Below are 19,314 nucleotides of genomic sequence, written 5' to 3' on the forward strand. Positions count from 1 at the left end.
TGACACCATCAATGTACCTGCATTTGTTAGAAAAATCAGAAACACTTTTAGTATAAACTAACTTTTAAACTTATTTTCCAAGAAGAGGAAAATTAAGAACGAGTAAGCAGTATAATTTAATATTTTCAACTTTGCTTCTAATCTAATTTTCAGGTTTTGAAAATTCAACATTTCATAATTTGAAATTCCAAAAATACGGGTGAAATGGTTTGTTTCTAAAGGAAAATATTCAGAACATATATATAGTTATTTTATTTTGAAAGCAACTTAAATTTCTTGCTTTAGGTGATCATTATCTTACTAGCATGGAAATATCTCTTAAATACCCACAATTAGAGAAAAGATGGATCATTCACCTTCCAATAACCTCACAAAAATGCTTAAATACTTGATATTCTAATGTTGCAGTAAAATAAATAGGGAAAAAGAATCACTATTTTAAATTAGAGGGTATATTCTGAAAATGAAATCTTTGTCACATCTATTTATACATTAATTAGCTAATAGACTTATAACTATTTATATTAATGTATGTTTATGTTCTATTTATTTTAAAAAATATGCTTGCCCTAGCCACTTTGGCTCAATGGATAGAGCATTGACCTGCAGACTGACGGGTCCCGGGTTCGATTCCTGTCAAGGGCACATGCCAGAGTTGCAGGCTCGATCCCCAGTAAGGAGCATGCAGGAGGCAACCGATCAATGATTCTCTCTCATTATTGATGTTTCTATCTCTCTCTCCCTCTCCCTACCTCTCTGAAATCAGCTTTTTAAAAAAAATGCTTTTGGTTCTGGCCAGTGTATTAAATGGTTAGAGCATAGGCCAGTGATCGGCAAACTCATTAGTCAACAGAGCCAAATATCAACAGTACAACAACTGAAATTTCTTTTGAGAGCCGAAAACCAACTTCTGCGCATGGGCCATGAAGTTTCAATCGCGCTGTACGTGCGCGCCCGCACGTGGTATTTTGTGGAAGATCCACACTCAAGGGGCCAAAGAACCACATGTGGCTTGCGAGCCGCGGTTTGCCGACCACTGGCATAGGCCCTTGCACCAAAGGTTTTTTTGGTTTCCCTGGTAAAGGGCAGTACCTTCATTGCAGTTTCTATCCCTGGCCCAGATCCAGGTTGGGGCACATGTGGAAGGCAACCAATCAATGTCTCTGTCTCTGTCTCTCTCTCATTCGTATGGATGTTCATCTGTTTCTCTCCCTCACTCCCTCTCTCCCTTCCACCAACAGAATTTTTAGTCCCCAGATATATACATGCTAGACCCCAACCTTGGAAATTCAAATTGTAGGCTTGGCATGTCTGTTTAAAAACACAGTTTCACAGGTGATTCTGAGGAGCACTCTTATCTGTTCAAGGTGTATGTTTCGTCTATTGGCACTTGTAAAATTTAGATTCCTGGATTACCAAATCAGAATCTCTGAAGGTTGGTACCTGGGATTCCTCATATTAACTAAACACCCAGGTGATTCTTAAGCAACACAGGTTTGAGAACCATTAGCAGGTCTTATAGCAGAGATTTAACAGGTTAACTAGCAAATTCTGAGAAAATAAGAAAAATTTATTTTTAGCTGTAACTACATATGCATAATATGACAATTATGTTTGTCAGGAAGAACACTGAGTGGAGTGGTTTGGGCAATACCACACAGAGCAAGGTACAATTGCTGGGAATAAGAAGCTAAAGGTACAATTTAAGGACAGGCCAGTAATAAAGTGTGTACTTAATAAAATCTAATAACTTGGCTTCAAAAATATTAGATCATGATCAGGCTTCATAGATGACCAAATGAAAAATGTGGTACTGTGGAATGGTTTTCTCAATTCTTTGAAATAATTTTTACAAAGTAACCTTTGAATAACAGCTGTATTAATTGCTTTCCCAAAATCATATCACCTACTCTACCACTCTTCTTTCTTTCCATTACCTCCCTCTCTCAGCTGGTAAATGTTTTTCTTTCCATTTCCCTTATTATATAGTTTCTGACAGTAACAGACCTGAGACTGGAACTTAAGAAGTCAGTGGCACTAAACTTAATGTGTGTATTTGTGTATTGAGAAGAATGTGTCTTTAATTACTTAATATAAGAGAAGATATATAAATTTTAATAATCATGTATTTATATAACAAAAAAATTCACATGTATCAGAATAAAGGTAAACACATAGAAATCATACCCAGAATGTTGTTCCTATTTAGTTTAAAACCCTGAGCATGATAAAGATTCTGGAAACAATGACAAAGGAAAAGTTCTAAAGCAAATGGCTTGGTTTTCTATACTAATTCATCCTATCCAAGGCTACCAAATAAATTTCCCCAAAAACCCCTCTGATCCTGCTTACTTGTCTATAAAAAGGGGTTAAGTAGCACCGTTAGTAAGTGGCAGCTCTCAGAGTCCACCTGAGACTGAAGTCCACATCTACTAGTATACTAATAAAAGGGTAATATGCTAATTAGACCTGACGTCTTCCAGACATCCTTCAGGACAAAGCTATGGTGGCAGGGGCCGAGGCAGAGGCGGTTAGGGGCAATCAGGCAGGCAGGGGAGCAGTTAGGAACATCAGGCAGGCAGGTGAGCGGTTAGGAGCCAGCGGTCACAGATTCTGAGAGGGATTGGGTCTAAACTGGCAGACGGACATCCCCCAAGGGGTTCTGAATTGGAGAGGGTGCAGGCCAGGCTGAGGGACGCCCCCCCCCCCCATGTACAAATTTTGTGCACCGGGCCTCCAGTCTATACTAATAAAAGGATAATATGCTAATTAGACTGGATAGACCAGACGTCTTCCGGACAAAGCCGCAGCGGCTGTGAGGGTCAAGGGCCAGCAGCCATGGTGGCTGCGAGGGCTGAGGGCCAGCGGCATGGGAGAGGTGGCGATGCGGGAGAGGCGGCAGCACGGACTGGTCCAGCGCCGCCGCCCCTTTTGCAGAGGCAGCTGGAGAGGGGGCTGTGCAGTCCTGAGCCCAGTGCCACCCCTTCCGCAGAGGCAGCCACAGAGGCAGCGGCGTGAGCCCCGTCCGTCCGGGTGCCGTGCCTCCGCAGAGGCTGGACAGGGTGTGACCTGCTGTGCCTCAATCTCTCACAGCCCCTCCCCCAGCCAGCCTGGCCCCAGATCGCCCCCCACCCACCAGTGGGCAGGGCCAGCGCTAAGAAGCAAAGGCCGGCAGTGGCAGCAGAAGTGGGGTGATGGGGGTGGCACCTTCCCCTGATTGGGCTGGTTGCCTCCTGCAGAGGGAGGCCAGACTGTGGCTTAGGTAAGCCTGCAGTAGGACATCCCCTGAGGGCTCCCGGACTGTGAGAGGGGGCAGGCCGGGCTGAGGGACATCCCCCCCCCGCCCCCCGTGCACAAATTTTCATACACCGGGCCTCTAGTATTTAATATAACCCATGCTGTTCCACAAATCATATATATAATTATTAAATTTTAAAATTAAAGTAAATTGCTTTTACTTAGGAACAGAAGAGACATGATAACTACCTTCAGATATTTCAAAAGGATGTTATATGGAAGACAGATTCAGCGATTAGTAAGTGGGAATTACAACATGGCAGGGCTTTGCTAAACAGAGTTAAAGCAGTGTTAAAGGTAAACTCAATCAGAATTTTAAAACTTATTTTGTTGTCCATCTAAGAAGAAAAAGCATATTCTTTTTTTAAAAAAGGTACATGTTATAGATGAATCAGTCAACACTCAAAACTGAATATTCAACTGTGGCCTGAGCCATCAACAATTCAATGCTTTGCTTGACAAGTTAGATGCACAAAATAAATGAATGTACAACAATCTGTTATAGATTAGAGTGGTTAGGTGCTAGAGTAGTGGTCAAGGGTTGAAACAAAAATTTTGTACCATTGAAATAAATTACCTTATTTACATTATCCAAGAAATACCCCTTCTTCCATTCACAGTGAATGCTTTGACTATTGGTTTGACATATTTAAACATTTTAGCTACATTCTCTGCAAAGGCAAGCAATTTCCAACTCTTTTCTGCTAACAGGTTAAATAAAAGACATTTAATGAATTGATACCAAAAGAAAAGTAGGCTTTCTTAATTTCCCAACCTTTGACAGCCAATTAAACAACCTTGAGAATATATTTCCTTTACTATTACAATATGGAAAAATGATTATTTTAGGATAACATGTATATACAAAAACAAAAAACCAAAACAAATAACCCCTTCATTTAATTTGCAAAGACCAGATATTCATGGGAAAAAGTATCAACATGGAGGAAAAGCAGTACTAACTATTCTACCACATTATTATAAGTTCACAATAGTTTGAACCAAAGGGACTACATCAGCCTTTGTCAGATTGTCCCAAAGAAGGCTTGAATGAGTCTGACTGAGCAATATCTAGAGATTTCAAGGAAGTGAAACTCTTCTGAAAACAACTTAATAATTACAATAATATGAATGTAATAACAGTTCCTAATTAAGCCCTTACTTTGTGCCAAGAAATATTCTGTTTCATATGGGTTAATGTCTCTTTTATCCTCATGACAATGCTTATAAGGCAATTATTCTTACTGTAATTTACAAATGAAGAAAGTGAGATGTAGAAAGAGGAAAAAGCAACTGGTGCAAAATCAGTTAGTATATGGCAAACTACGCAGCCAATCTCTAGAGCCTAATCTTTTAAACATTAGTCATTACTACCTCTTTCTTAAGGAACTGAAATGAAAACCCTAATCATCCATGGTAGAAGAGACTTAAGCTTCCCAAAAGGCAAAGCAAGGGCACTGAATGACTATGCTTGGTAGAAAACGCTATAGGATATGAATTCAAGTGATTTGCAACAAAAACCTATAGCCAATTCATTACAATGCCAGTACTGATCCCAAGTACTGTATAAGGAAATAATTCATCTACATCAAGATAATCAAATAATCTACAATAAGACACTTGACTCATGTAATCAGGGAACCCCACTGGCATGGTCAAAAATAAATAGCCCACGCAGGGCAAACTGGCATTCATCTAGAAAACTGATACATGGATACTAGAAGTGAAAATTTCTTTTGATTTTTACTATCACAAACTATGGATACAGGCACAGAAGGCTAGTGGCCATCTTTCATATCATATAGATAGCCTATTAGTGACAGAATGAGGCCAACATGCAAACAGAGCAAAGGCATATAAATCAAGTAATACTCAAGAGGAAGTCAGGGATGATACTCTGAGGACAGCACCTGAGACTCAATATCTAATTGTCCCTTAAACCAAAGCTAGGTTGTGAGCCAACAACTGCCTTATTTCCCCCTTAAACTGGTTTGAGTTGTGTTTCACCACTTGAAATAACAAGAATACTAATACACTTATCAAACTGCTAATGTTTCAAATTAAAAAAGCAAACTTTAATGATGATAAAGTACAAGAAAATGGCATTCTCATATACTGCTAGAGTATAAACTGGTCCAAACTTTCTGGAAGTTTACAGTAGACTTAAGAAATATTTGCTAAAGATAAAATAAGGGTAAAGATACTTCCCACACATTTACCAAGCTGATTTTCTGCATAGTCATATACCTCTTTTAGCAAACTTTTTTACTCAGTGTTATGATATATAGATTGGCAGCCACTTTTTTTTTTTTCTGAATAGACAGATAACAATAATTTATTTTGTTGGAAAGGACATAGAAATGAGATTCAAATTGTAAGAGCTATATATTTTTTATTCTTTATTGTTAAAGTATTACATATAGTATTACATGTCTCCTTTTCCCCCCCCATTGACCTCTCTCAGGCCACCCCCACCCCCCAGCATATGCCCTCACCCCCCTAGTGTTTGTCCCCATTGGTTATGCTTATATGCATGCATACAAATCCTTTGGTTGATCTCTTACCCACCCCACCCCCAATTCCCTGCCTTCCCTCTGAAGTTTGAGGGTCTATTTGATGCTTCTCTGTCTCTGGATCTATTTCTTTCTCTTTTTAAAAAAATATATTTTATTGGATTTTTTTACAGAGAGGAAGGGAGAGGGAGAGTTAGAAACATCAATGAGAGAGAAACATTGATCAGCTGCCTCCTGCACACCCCCTACTCGGGATGTGCCCACAATCAAAGTACAAGCCCTTGACCAGAATCGAACCTGGGACCCTTCAGTCCGCAGGACGACGCTCTATCCACTGAGCCAGACCAGCTAGGACTCTGGATCTATTTCTGACCATCAGTTTATGTTGTTCATTATATCCCACAAATGAATGCGATTGTGTGATATTTATCTTTCTCCGACTGGCTTATTTCGCTTAGCATAATGCTATGTCCATCCATGTTGTTGCAAATGTAAGAGTTCTTTCTTTTTTACAGCAGCCTAGTATTCCATTGCGTAGATGTACCACAGTTTTCTAATCCACTCATCTGCTGATGGGCACTTAGGCTGTTTCCAGATCTTGGCTATTATAAATTGTGCTGCTATGAACATAGGGGTGCATATATCCTTTCTGATTGGTGTTTCCGATTTCTTGGGATATATTCCTACAAGTGGGTTCACAGGGTCAAATGGGTTCCATTTTTAATTTTTTGAGGAAACTCCATACTGTTTTCCACAGTGACAGCCACTAACTTTTAACATACCTTAAAGTAGGGTACTGAGTTACTTTCAAGGGCAAGTATATGTTACTCAGCAGTATTTATTAACAAAATGTTTACTAGCCTGGTTCTAACATGACATTTGAGATCAGCTGAACAACTAAAAGGTTACATCCTAGGGACAGTTTTCTTATAAAAACAAGTCATTTCAAGTACTGCATAAATCTTTTAAAAAAAAGTTATAGTTAGTTAAATGGGACTTACTGACAATAGAATAGGTATAGAATATTTTAAACAGTAAGCATTTTTCCAGGAAAAAGACCCACAAAAAACAAAGAAACCCCCTGGCAAACCAAATTTTTCTAAGTCACTAGGAAAACTTAATTATTATTTTAGAGGTGCTTAACCTTACTTCTGATAAAGCTTCCACTGGCAACTGTTCTCTGTTGTCAGCTTTAAGTTGGTTAACAAACCCTTAAAAATACAATCACTTCAACACATCCATTAGAATGGCTACAATGAAAAAAAAAAAAAAACTCTCAGAAAATAACAATAACAAGTGTTGAGGAGAAAGTGGACAAAACCCATGTGCATTGTTGGTGGAAAAATAAAATGGTGCAGCCACTACTGGAAAGAAACAGTATGGTGGTTCCTTCCAAAATTAAAAAATAGAGTTATCACATGATCCAGCAATCCCACTTCTGGAAATTGAATCACAACTGAAATTAAGATCTTGAAGAAATGTTTATAAACTCATGCTCATAGTAGCACTATTCACAATTACCAACAGGTGGGAGCATCCGAAGTGTTCATGGAAAGATGAATGGATAAACAAAATGTGATATACAACAGGATATTATTCAGTCTTAAAAAGGAAGGAAATTCTCACACTTGCTACAACAAAGATTAACCTTGAGGACATTATGTTAAATGAAATAAACCAGTCAACTGTATGATTCCACTTATTGGCAGTATTTAGTTATCAAATCCATAGGAAAGCAGAATGATGGTTGCCAGGGACGAGGAGGAGGGGGAAATTGATAGTAGTTGTTCAGTGGTTATAGAATTTCAATTTTACGAGATGAAAGAACTCTGTAGATTGGTTACACTTCAACACTACTGAATTGTACACTAGTTAGATGGGAAATTTTATGGGTCTTTTTAAAAAACCACAATTGTAGATTTTACATGTTATATTTTTCTAAAAAAGGTCATGTCTGGCAAACTCATATGGGTTTATTTTTAGTGCAAAAAACCACAAATTTCTATATAAAACTCAATGGACATACAAAAATAGTTAATTCTTCATGCTCTAGGAGACACAGAAAGATACAATTATTTTTAAAATTCCAAGACCTATAGTTAACTTAAAAGTCTCATCATACTTTTACCAAAAATACTGAGCAACAAGAAGATTGGCTTATCTTAGTTTCAGATTATTTTTCTAATCCTCTAGTTAAGCAGAAAACATACACAGCACATACACAAGTAGCAGAAGGCTAAGTAAAATCCATCAACTGGATAATTAGTTCCAACACTAAAAAAAATAAAAAGAAAAAAAAAGAAAATGTTCTTTTTATTAATTAAGATCAGTTTCTTAATAGAAAACGAATCCAACAACACATTTAAATTAGATTATTTCTTCTAGTTGAGAAACAGGCATGTTAACAGTCTTAGATAAGATTTTAATCTTCCTAAAGAAATACCTACAATTTTAAAAATTGTATTTTAAGACAAATCTATGAACATGCACAGTAATCTAACCCAACTCTTTTTAAAAAAATATTTTTTTATTGATTTCAGAGAGGAAGGGAGAATGAGAGAAAGATAGAAACCAATAATGAGAGAGTCATGGTTCAGCTGCCTCCTGTACGCCCCACACTGGGGATCCAGCCAGCAATCAGGGCATGTGCCCTTACCGGGGGGAATCAAAGGGTGATCTCCTGATTCATAGGTCGATGCTCAACCACTGAGCTACACTGCCCCGGCAAACCCAACTCTTTAACATGCATGCATAACAGTTTTTAATTTCACCACCAAACACATTATTGCAAATTCTTTAAAAAATAAATAAGAGAGTAATCCTCCTGCACTTTCTTACATACTCTTCTTAATATACAACAACAAAATGTACCACAAAAATCTTAACCTTGAGCCTAAATACCAATGAACTGCAAAGATGATGTAAGTCAGCATGTAGAAAGATTAGAAGAGTGGGCATTCTTCAAACTGCACAAAATGCTTTACAGTGGAACACATGAACTACCACACTTTATCAGACTAAAACAACATACATCAGTAACACATACATGTGGAAGAGTGCACTAATATTGATTTCATATAAAATGAGCCACAAAAATTAGACTAATAATACATGCTTGAAGCTTTGCCTTGAGATGGAAGCCAATGGTCTTAACCCTACAAAAATTCATAAGCAAAGGTCAGTTTTTCTACCAGGTAGGTTCATATGCTTTACTGGAAACGTTATCAATTCATGTTTAGCAAAAATTAACTATTTATAAAATAATCTAAACTGTAACATAAAAACAAAAGTGTTTTAAGTTACTGCCAGTCCTAACACAGCATTGCCTTACACAATACCTTGTTGAAAAGATCTGTGTGACTAGAATGTGTTCATGACTCTAGTTTCTAAAGTCCAGAGTAAATTAAAAATAACCTATTTGGGGAGAAAACAATGGGTAAGAAATTGTGAAGGGGAACTAGAATAGACAAATCAGATGCTCAAAAAATAATTGATGCTAGATGCCAACATAACTTAGGAATGTACTGTTTTAACCAGAAAGAACCCCTTTTAAAGCATTGAATCCAATGTTTGTCTTTTCATTTTAGGAGGCATAGAAAAGATGTATGAGGTGATGAGAAGAGGAACTAAAACAGATATTTGGAAGAACTTGCAAGAGTTTTTAAGTGCATGGAAGTGTAAAGGTTCTAGTTTAAATGCTTTTTTTTCAAGTACTCAGTGTTACCAAGACTCCTAAACCAGGCACTGGGCATTATCTCATTTAATCTTCACAATAACTGCTAATTTAGCCATTACTGCCATCATTTCAAAAGGAGGACATAGGCTCAGAAGCATTCAGTAATTTGCCCAAGCTCACAAAGCAAACAAAGTGAAAAGGATGGACTCTAACTCAGAGGTGTTTGGCTCAAGATTCTATGCTCCTTACCACCAGACAAGTCTTCAAACAAGTGGAAATCAAAGTAAAATTGTAACAAGAAAAAAGTTATTAATAAACTAGAGAGGTTCTTGATTTTTTAATGACCTAAATTAAAGAGGAAGTTAAGGAATGTTCATTCTCAGAGATTTTACTTTAATGATTCAATAACTGTTTTTGAAAAACTTCGAAGGAGTCTGGTCTGAAACCTGAAACCTAACAATGAGCCTTTTGACATTCCTTTGAAATCTAAAAATCTTTATCAATGTGCTATTAAATAAAGCCAGTCCCTACCCCTAAGGAAGCAACATCAAAGGCCCTATGTTAAATCTATTATAACCATACCCATCCTCTGTTCTGAGTTCTTCTAATTCTTCAACTATGCGTTTCCTAGACCTTCTTTTAAAAAGACAAATTTGTCTCCCTCACCCAGATACTGGCTGCTCATTTAAAATGGAAAAATGGTAAGGAGAAAGCCCCTGCTCCTCAATCTCTCAGTTATCTTTTCAAAAGTCTAAAAATTATTAGTTAGAAAAGGACAAAAACAAGACATCTATAACAAACATCATCTAAAATTGTTAAGTAGCCACCATTTATTAGGCATTGAACTCAATTTCTAAGTTTTAAGAACATCTGTATTAAGAAATGTGATTCAATCTGATCCCAATTTTTGCTGAATTTTCAAATGAGAAAAAGTTTGAAATAACAGATGGGACTGAGGAAAATCTAAGAACTAAGTTAGAGTTGGGGTGATGCATAATAGCTAATTAATTCATTTATATTAAAGCCACTTAGGATATTCTCAACTGATGAATTACAAAGGACAAATAAGTACAATATTGCCTATGAAAAGGAAGTGACTGGTGCATAACTTGCTGCACAGTATTAAGTATGATTCAGCATATAAAACGGACAGAAAATTGGCACTACACAAAGGTAATCTGCCTTAGGTTTACAGTGTAACAGCCGCATCATTTCATCAAAAGCACTGTGATCACTTCTGCAAAATTAATTGCAATTTATTTTTGGCAACTCTTGGAAGTCAGTCTAGACCTGTTTAGTCACTTTTTAAATGTTACAAGTGCTTTCTCTGATGTATACAAACTTAGAATTTATCTTGAATTAGGTAAATAATTTTTCTTCAATTTTGGTCTTATTGAATAAGGAACAAAAAAGGCACCTACAAAATAGCAAGAACATAAACAAGTTTATCTTCTGTTAATATTGAAAAGGGAAATTAATCTCTCCTTGAAGAGTGGAAGGACTTAACAGTAAAGCCAATCTACTAACCATAACTCTTACTATAAATCTCCAATTCCTTAAAATGATTTTCTCAAAGGCTAAAATAACAAACTGGATCAAACTGTGTGTGTGTGTGTGTGTGTGTGTGTGTGTGTGTGTGTGTGTGTGTGTGCGCGAGCGCGGGGGCTGGGGGTCAGAGGGTGTCACTCTGAATCCCACCAGTTCACCTAACAATTCTTAATCCTGTAACATATACCACTTAGAGACTCAAACTTGCATGAAGTTCTAACAGAATGATTATTTACTTCGGATATTTTCGAAGATTTTTCCTTTCATATACTTCATTCAGGAAAACGGGACAGGTCTACAATTTTTAGTGATGCCTTTCATTTGCTCTAATCACATTACTTTTTTTTCTTTAATCTCATTAAAAAATGTTTGCCTAAATACAGACAGCCGCTACCGTTTCACTAAAATACTTCAAGAATTAATGAGGCACGTATTCATTCGCAATGTCTGGGCGCTCTTGACAGGAGAGGGGAACAAGTGTCCAGTCCTGAGGTTCTCTTCAAAATGCTGCTCTTTCTCTCCATCACCGTTACCCCGAACCTCAGTCCCGGCAACTTTTCCAAGGCGGTTCACACAAAACAAAACCCGCACGTGCCACCGGAGAAAGTTGGCGTCTCGAGGCCGCGGCGGCAAACCCCTCCGGGCACAAAGGCAGAGCCCCCCGCCGCCGCGGGACCGCCCGGACGGGAGCGCGGCCGGCCCCCGCGAGCCCCTCGGCGGGGACCCGGTCCGCGAGCCCCCTCGGGAGCCGGGAGCCGCGAGCAGGGTCCGCCGGGGGGCCGAGTTTTTCAATGGAAACCGAGAGGATGGGGGGGCGGGAAGGAGCGGAAGCTCGGGTACAAACGGCGGCGACCGAGCCGCGGCTCCCTCACCCGTGTTTCCAGGCGAGGGGGCGTCCCCCCGAATCGGGGCACGGGCAAGCTTGGCTCTTCGAGGCGGGCAAGGAGGGCGGTGCGAGGCCCCGGCGGCCGGGGAGGGCGGGCGAGCTGGGCCCGGCCCCCGACCCCGGGAAGCACTTTCGGGCGCCTCCCGCCCCCCTCGCCAAGATGGCGACGTGGACAGAGGGGGAGCCCGGCCCGCGAGGCTGGGGGAGCGAGGGGAGGGGAGGGAAGGCAGAAACAAAAAGGCGACCCCCACCCCCCGCGCCGCCCCGAACGCCGAGGCCGGCCCGCGAGCCCCGGCGGCGGTGGGCGGGCGGGGGCGCCGGCGGCGGACGCGGCAGGCGGAGGGCAGGGGCTTACTTTTTCTTGTCGTTCGCGCCGCCGGCGCCCTCCATGGCGAATCGGTCGCCGCGATGCCTTCACGGCCAGCGCCCCCCCAGGCTCGCTCCGGCCTAAGCTCGCTCTCTCCGCACGCGGGGAGAGAAGCAGAGGCACGTCCCGAGGAGCGCGCAGCCCCTCGTGAGCTCAGACGCGGGAGGAACCGGCGGCAGTCGCAGGACTCCGGGATGGGCTCGGAGGCGCCTCCCCTCCGGCAGCTTGTCAAGGCCCGGCCGGCCGACCGACTGCAGCGGCGACGAGGGCGATCCGCGCGTCCCCTCCGACGAGGCTGCACTGTGCTCTGTGGCGCTGAGGCAGCGGCAGGGGGCGGGCAGGGGCGGAGGCGCGCGCGGGGCGGGGGGGCCGGGCAGCAGAGTCGGGGACGCGGCTGCCCGCGGAGCCCGGCGCGCGCTCCCGCAAACCCGCCTCACCTGAGGGGGAGGCGGGTTCCCTGAGAGCCAATGGCGAGCGACGCAGGCGGCCAGGCCCCACCCCAGCCCACGTTCGTTTCAGCCAATCGGGAGCCGGTCAGCTGAGGCACAGCTGGGCCGCGCTCACGTGCTCGTCTGTGTGCAGCTGCGGAGGAAAGAGAAAGGGGTCTGGGCTGCGGCCAGCCCTGTCTGGGAACCTGCGCTTTTTCAAAACCAGGGGAGACAGTGGCTGACTTTGGGAGGCGCTGCTGAAAAGGGATTTCGATACGTGGGTTTCAAGTCTGCAGCACGTTTCCTGCTCTCGGTACAGCAAAGTCTCCCGCTCCCTTTCTCCTCGGCGGCTGTGCTCTGCAGGTTTGCCGCCAGCTCTACTGAGTCCCAGTTCAAAAAGCAGAATTTTCAACTCGTAGAAGCAAACCCTTTGGTCCCTTTGCTCAGATGTGTTACAATGAGGTCTTTCTTGTCAGGTTACCTAACCACGGGCCATGCCACTGACCACACGCTCTTTGCCAGAGAACACACGGGTAACTACTCTCCTTGTCCACCAAGTTTTTGTGATGAAGTTTCATTACCGAGTAAATGGCAAACAAAAATATAAAACAAATTCTTTTTGCTGCAAACCTCTCGAGGGAAGTAGGTTAAGGTGGTAGGGAAATCTGAAATTATTGTAATAATAATTTACAATAATATATGTATGTATGTGTGTATGTATGTATAGCTTTAATTAAAGAGCATAAACCTGAATATCAGAGTAGGAAAAATGGCTTTAGGTAGACTTCTACTTTCTTGTTGCTTTAAAACGAGCCAAAAGATAATCGTAGATGAATTGGAGAGAAAAAAAAAAAGAGAGAGAGAGAGAAGACCCTTAGTTTGAGACTTAACACCTGGAATTGAGTTAACTGTGGACTAGGAAGAGGAAGGATTCTCCACATCCCCATCAAATCCTGGCAGGGGACCTCTGAACCAGAGTTAACTGGATAAGCTGGCGGCCAGTATTACCTGTTTGCTTAACATGACTTTGCAAATTACTGAATAAGACTTAATCATTTTTTGACTTTGGAAGCACACATTTCAAGTCTGTCAGTCTTCTAAACGAAAAAAAGAATGTATTCTGAGCTCAGTAAAGAAGCATTGTACATATATCTCCACTTAACACTAGATTATTTTACTTCTCCCCTTTGCCTTATTAGTAATACTAGAGGCCCAGTGCACAAAATTTATGCACTGTGGGGGGAGGTCCCTCAACCTGGCCTGCACCCTCTCGCAGTCTGGGACTCCTCACTCCTTACTGCCTGCCTGCTCGCTGCTCCTTAGCGCTGCCACAGAGGTGGGAGAGGCTCCCATCACCACCGCTGTGCTCACCAGCCATGAGCCAAGCTTCTGACTGAGCAGCGCTCCCCCTGTGGGAGTGCACTGACCACAAGGGGGCAGCTCCTGTGTTGAGCGTCTGCCCCCTGGTGGTTAGTGCGGTCATAGTGATCGGTTGTTCCACCGTTTGGTTGATTTGCATATTAACCTTTTATTATATAGGATTGTTACAGTCTAGCTTTGGGTTATGAATTAATGTGGATATCTGAAATGGATTTCAATTATATTGGTGTGTAAAAGCAATGGCCTATATAACAAAGCATTAAATTCTGGTAAAACAACAGTCCGTTCACATAGCACCTCTTTTTAACTGATCAATAGACCCATAAGGATAATGGTTAAATATTGATCTTAATGTACTTTGTTCTTCAGATCTACAATATAAATGATGTCCTTTTCAAAAATACTGTGGGAAATGCCTGAAAAGAGAAAAGAGAAAAGGACCAAAAACAACTAGACATTTTTCGGTTTTAATTTTGGAAGGAACAACAGTACCTGGGACCTGGAGACTATTATGCTTAGCAAAATAAGCCAGAGAAAAACAAGTATTACATGATTTCACTCATATGTGGAATCTAATGAACAAAATAGATCCAGAGACAGAGAAGCATGGAACAGACTGTCAAATCTCAGAGGAAAGCTGGGGTTGGATAAGTGGGTGGAAAGAGATCAACCAAAGAACTTATATGCATGTATGCGTAACCCATGAACACAGACAATAGGGTGGTGAAGGCCTGGGTTTGGGGACTGGAGTGGGCTAGAGGGGGTCAATGGGAAAAAAAGGAATATATGTAATACTTTCAACAATAAAGATTTTTAAAATTAATTAAGTTAGAAAGAAAGAACAGTAAATTACAAACTTTTTAACATTCTGAAAACTTGGTGTTAAGAACTCTGGTGTCAGAGTTAAGAGTAAGCATGAATACAGGCTCTGACACTAACAAGTCATTTAAGTTCTCTATGCCTCGGTTTACTCATTATATCTATACCACAGAATTATGGGATGATTAAATGAGATAATATATGTAAAGCACTTAGAGCAATACCTGGAACATAGTAAGCAATCACTAAATGTTAACCATTAGTATTGTTAGTGGTCTTTTTTTATATTATCATTACTATTACTCCAAATTTGTGCCTCTACTAGCAATAGTCACTTGGACTTTTGCCAGAGTTCAGCCAACTATCAAGAATTCCAATTATGATACTATAAATCCACATATATTCTCTATTTTCAACTTTGGAACTGCCCACAGTATTCCTCCCTCATATATAAGCATGGTTGCAGAGATATTTAATCATTTCCTTTCTCATTATACTTGTAAGAAATGATCTCTGGTCACTGAGTATACCTAAAGTGTATAATACTTGGTACTTCCAAAAAAAAAAAAAAAAACCACACCAAAAAACTGAGCATTTTGTAATAGCAAGTCTAAATCATTTAAAATTGTTTGAGCATTTCAAAATTTTAAAGCAGAATAGTTCAATCAGCAAAAGATATTTTTGAACATTCATTGAATTTTCCCCAAAGTTCATTTTTTCCCTTTTCAAAAATGTATAAAATGTGGTATTTTATGTGTATATGTATACACATGTATGTATATACACACAGATACATATATGAACATAAAAAGCAGTAATATTGAACCAACTTGTTTTCACATATTTACAAAGGAGCCAAGCAGTATTCCCAAATTTAATCAATTCTGTTTGTTGTTTTTTTAAATCTAAAAGGCAAAATTTTCTATGGGAAAGTTTTTAAAACATCCTCTTTAAGTCAACTATTAATAAATGCATTTAGCTTATTACAATGTAAATAAAACTTAACAGCCTTATTCAATCACTTTCTAATCTTTGTAAGTGTTCAAATTTTATTCCCAATCACTTTGCTGAACTTTCTAAGTAGACCGAAAGATTACTTGCAGATGACTCAATTGACCCTTAACCCATATTTAGTAGGAAGTTGGACAGTGATTCAGGAAGAGGCAAGTTAAATTTGAAATTTGGATTACTACTAAGTGATACAGAACACTGAGCCTTTTAAAGAGTGAAACACATCAGATTCAGATATTTTAGGATGTTAGACTATGTAAGAAAACCTAGTGGTTAATAAGCAGTTCTTGGCTTATTATTGCCCTTAGTTTTCACTGCCCTCCCTTTGCCCTATTCTATTACAAGAACAACACAGTGTATAACATTTGGAAGGGAAGTGCTTAGAAGATAACAGTCATACAAAGACCTTTTTTTTTTCCTTTCAAGGATCAACACAAAATAAATGTGCATCTTTGCATTTATGGAGAATAAGAATAGACTGAAAATTTGACACTAGCACTTTTCAATTATGATAGACATTTTAAGCATAAACTTACAAAGGAAGCCCATGGGGCTTTTGTTTTTTGATCCAACACGTAAAGAGTTTGGAACCTCCCATCCTCACAATAAGAAAAAAATGCTGAACAAACTGGAAACCTACAACTCTTCTTAGATCTAACAGGGAATATTGAGGTGACAGGGAAAACTGCTGCTCTGAAAACTGGGGAGACAGAGGGATATGAAGAATCACAGCTTACCAGAGGATCACAATTGACTAGGAACAGAAGTCAGCAGCTGAAGCCAACATCACGGTTGGAGCCAATATCAGTAGGAACACTTTAAACCTGGGTGGGGAACCTTCTTTCTGCCAAGGATATTTGTAACACTATTCGCTGGCCATACAAAATTATTAACTTAAAAATTAGCTTGTTATATTTGGTCAAACATTTCATTCATTCACCCCTGATACCTTGGCAGAGCCAGACCAAATGATTTCCTGGGCCTTATACGGCTGTGGGGCCAGACGTTCCCCACCCCTGCAAGTTTAAACTGTAACTGAGGAATTGCTGGAGACTTTGTGTGGACCAGTTTGAGTTAAAAACTCCAAGGGGGCTCAACCTTAGAGGCCCCCCTGCCCAGGTTTTCTGAGTTTTACCTCCAGGAACTCTTAACAGATTCTCACTGTGAAAATCAGAGATAACCTCCTATTGCTCTCAAGGGAAACTATTTTATCAGAGCCTAACCAATGTTGGGGATGGAATCACCCAATTCCAGCCCTCTCTAGCTTCCAACGTGGGAGGAGGGGAATACACAACTCCGGCTCACTGGAAGACTGAGACCTAATCATAGGACTATGTAGGATGCTTTCCCTCCTCCCGCACCTTACCATATCACAACAGCAGGGTTTTTGTGTAATAACGGGATTCTAGCTAAAAGAACTGCAAGCCTCAGACCCTATTTAAAGAGTCAATAGGGACATCCAACGACAACAAGAGACACAAAAACAAGAACACCAGAGCAAATTTTAGCCCCAGACACCACAGCTACAGCAAACAAAAACACAGCCTAACTCCTAGCCAGATCCACATAAAACTTGACAGTAAAGGCCTATTGTCCTAAGTTTCTTTTACCTGATACAATATGTTTGCCTTTCAACAAAAAAATTACATGACTTGCTAAAAAGAAAAAAAAATCACAGTGTGAAGAGATAAATGGGTAGAGGACATAAAGTGACACTTCTCCAAAGAGGACATACTAATGGCCAAGAGACATATGAAAAAATGCTCAACATCACTAATCATCAGAGACATGCAAATTAAAACAACAATGAGGTGCCACCTGACACCTGCCAGAATGGCTAGCATCAATAAATCAACAAACAAGTGCTGGTGAGAATGTGGAGAAAATGAACCCTAGTACACTGCTGGTGGGAATGCAGATGGTACAACCACTATGGAAAACAGTAGGGAATTTCCTCAAAAAATTAAAAATAGACCTGCCATCTGAATATATCCTAAGAATCCCAAAAACAAATCAGAAAGAATATATACCTCTCTATGTTCATAGCATCATTATGTATAATAAGATCTGGAAACAGCCCAAGTGCCCATCAGTAGATGAATGGATAAAAAAACAACTGTGATACATTTATACAATGGAATACTATGCAGCTGTAAAAAAGAAGGATATCTTACCCTTTGAGACAGCATGGAGGGACCTGGAAGGTATTATACTAAGTGAAATAAGCCAATTGGAAAAAGACAATTATCACATGATCTTACTTATGTGTGGAATATAATGAAGAAAATAAACTGATGAACAAAACAGATCCAGAGACATAGAAGCATGGAACAGATTTCCATGACTCAGAGAGAAAGGGGTGGGGGTAGGGAGACAGGAAGAGATTAACCAAAGAACTTATGGTATATGCATATATGCATAACCCATGGACACTGACAATAGTGCAGTAGGCCTAGGGGGTGGGGTGGGGGTGGTGGGGAGGATATATAATACTTAACAATAAAGATAAATTAGAGAGAGAGAGAGAGAAACCAAACATCAGAACCAGACTCAGATATGGCAAAGATTTTGGAATTATCAGAGCAGGAATTTAAAATAATGATTAATATGCTAAAGGCTCTAATGGAAAAAGTGAACGATATGTAAGAACAGTTGGGAATATAAAGAGCCACTTGCTAAATGCTAGAAATGAAAATCAATGTGACGGAAATGAAGAATGCTTTTGATGGGCTCATCAGTAGACTAGACAGAGCCGAGGAAAGAATGAATGATCCTGAAGCTATGTCAATACCAACTTCCAGAACTGAAGTGCAAGGGGAAAAAATTTTAATGAAAAAGATGCAACAGAATACCCAAGAACTGTGGGACAATTATAATAACTGTAATGGGAATACCAGAAAGGGAAGAGAGAAAGAGGAACATAAGAAATACTTAAAGAAATGATAGCTGACAGTTTTCCAAAATTAACGACAGACACCAAACCACAGATCCAGGAAGCTCAGAGAACATCAAGCAGGATAAATACCAAAAAATGATTCATAGGAATATCATATTCAAACTGCAGAAAATAAGAGACAAAAATAAAATCTTGAAAGAGGCCTGATTGGGGTGGGGGGTGAGGGGGGTGGTGAAAACACCTTACCTAGAGAGGAGGAAAAACAAGAATTACACTGAACTCCTCTTCAGGGACCGCGCAAGCAAGAAGAGCGAACTATTTAAAGTGTTGAAAGAAAAAATAGCAAACCAACTTACAATTCTGTATCAAGCAGCAAAATTATTCTTCAAACGTGAAAGAGAACTAAAATTCAAGAAATTTGTTGGCTTGTGAAATGTTAAAAGAAGTTTTTCAGAGAGAAGAAAAATACTATAGGTTAAATATGGAATATAGA

The 19,314-nt window shown here is 40.1% G+C and overlaps 1 protein-coding gene across 1 annotated transcript in view; it reads right to left on the minus strand.

The window, feature by feature from the left end:
- HIF1A (hypoxia inducible factor 1 subunit alpha) overlaps window positions 1-12,600 on the minus strand; it is a 49,115-nt gene extending 36,515 nt beyond the window's left edge. Inside the window, exon 1 of the mRNA XM_054716008.1 lies at window positions 12,276-12,600. Coding sequence (XP_054571983.1) covers window positions 12,276-12,310 — 35 coding nt within the window. The 5' untranslated portion in view covers window positions 12,311-12,600. The remainder of the gene's footprint in view (window positions 1-12,275) is intronic.
- Window positions 12,601-19,314: the final 6,714 nt, after the last annotated feature.

This window comes from Eptesicus fuscus, chromosome 5 (assembly GCF_027574615.1).
Source record: "Eptesicus fuscus isolate TK198812 chromosome 5, DD_ASM_mEF_20220401, whole genome shotgun sequence".
NCBI classification, from domain to species: Eukaryota; Metazoa; Chordata; class Mammalia; order Chiroptera; family Vespertilionidae; genus Eptesicus; species Eptesicus fuscus.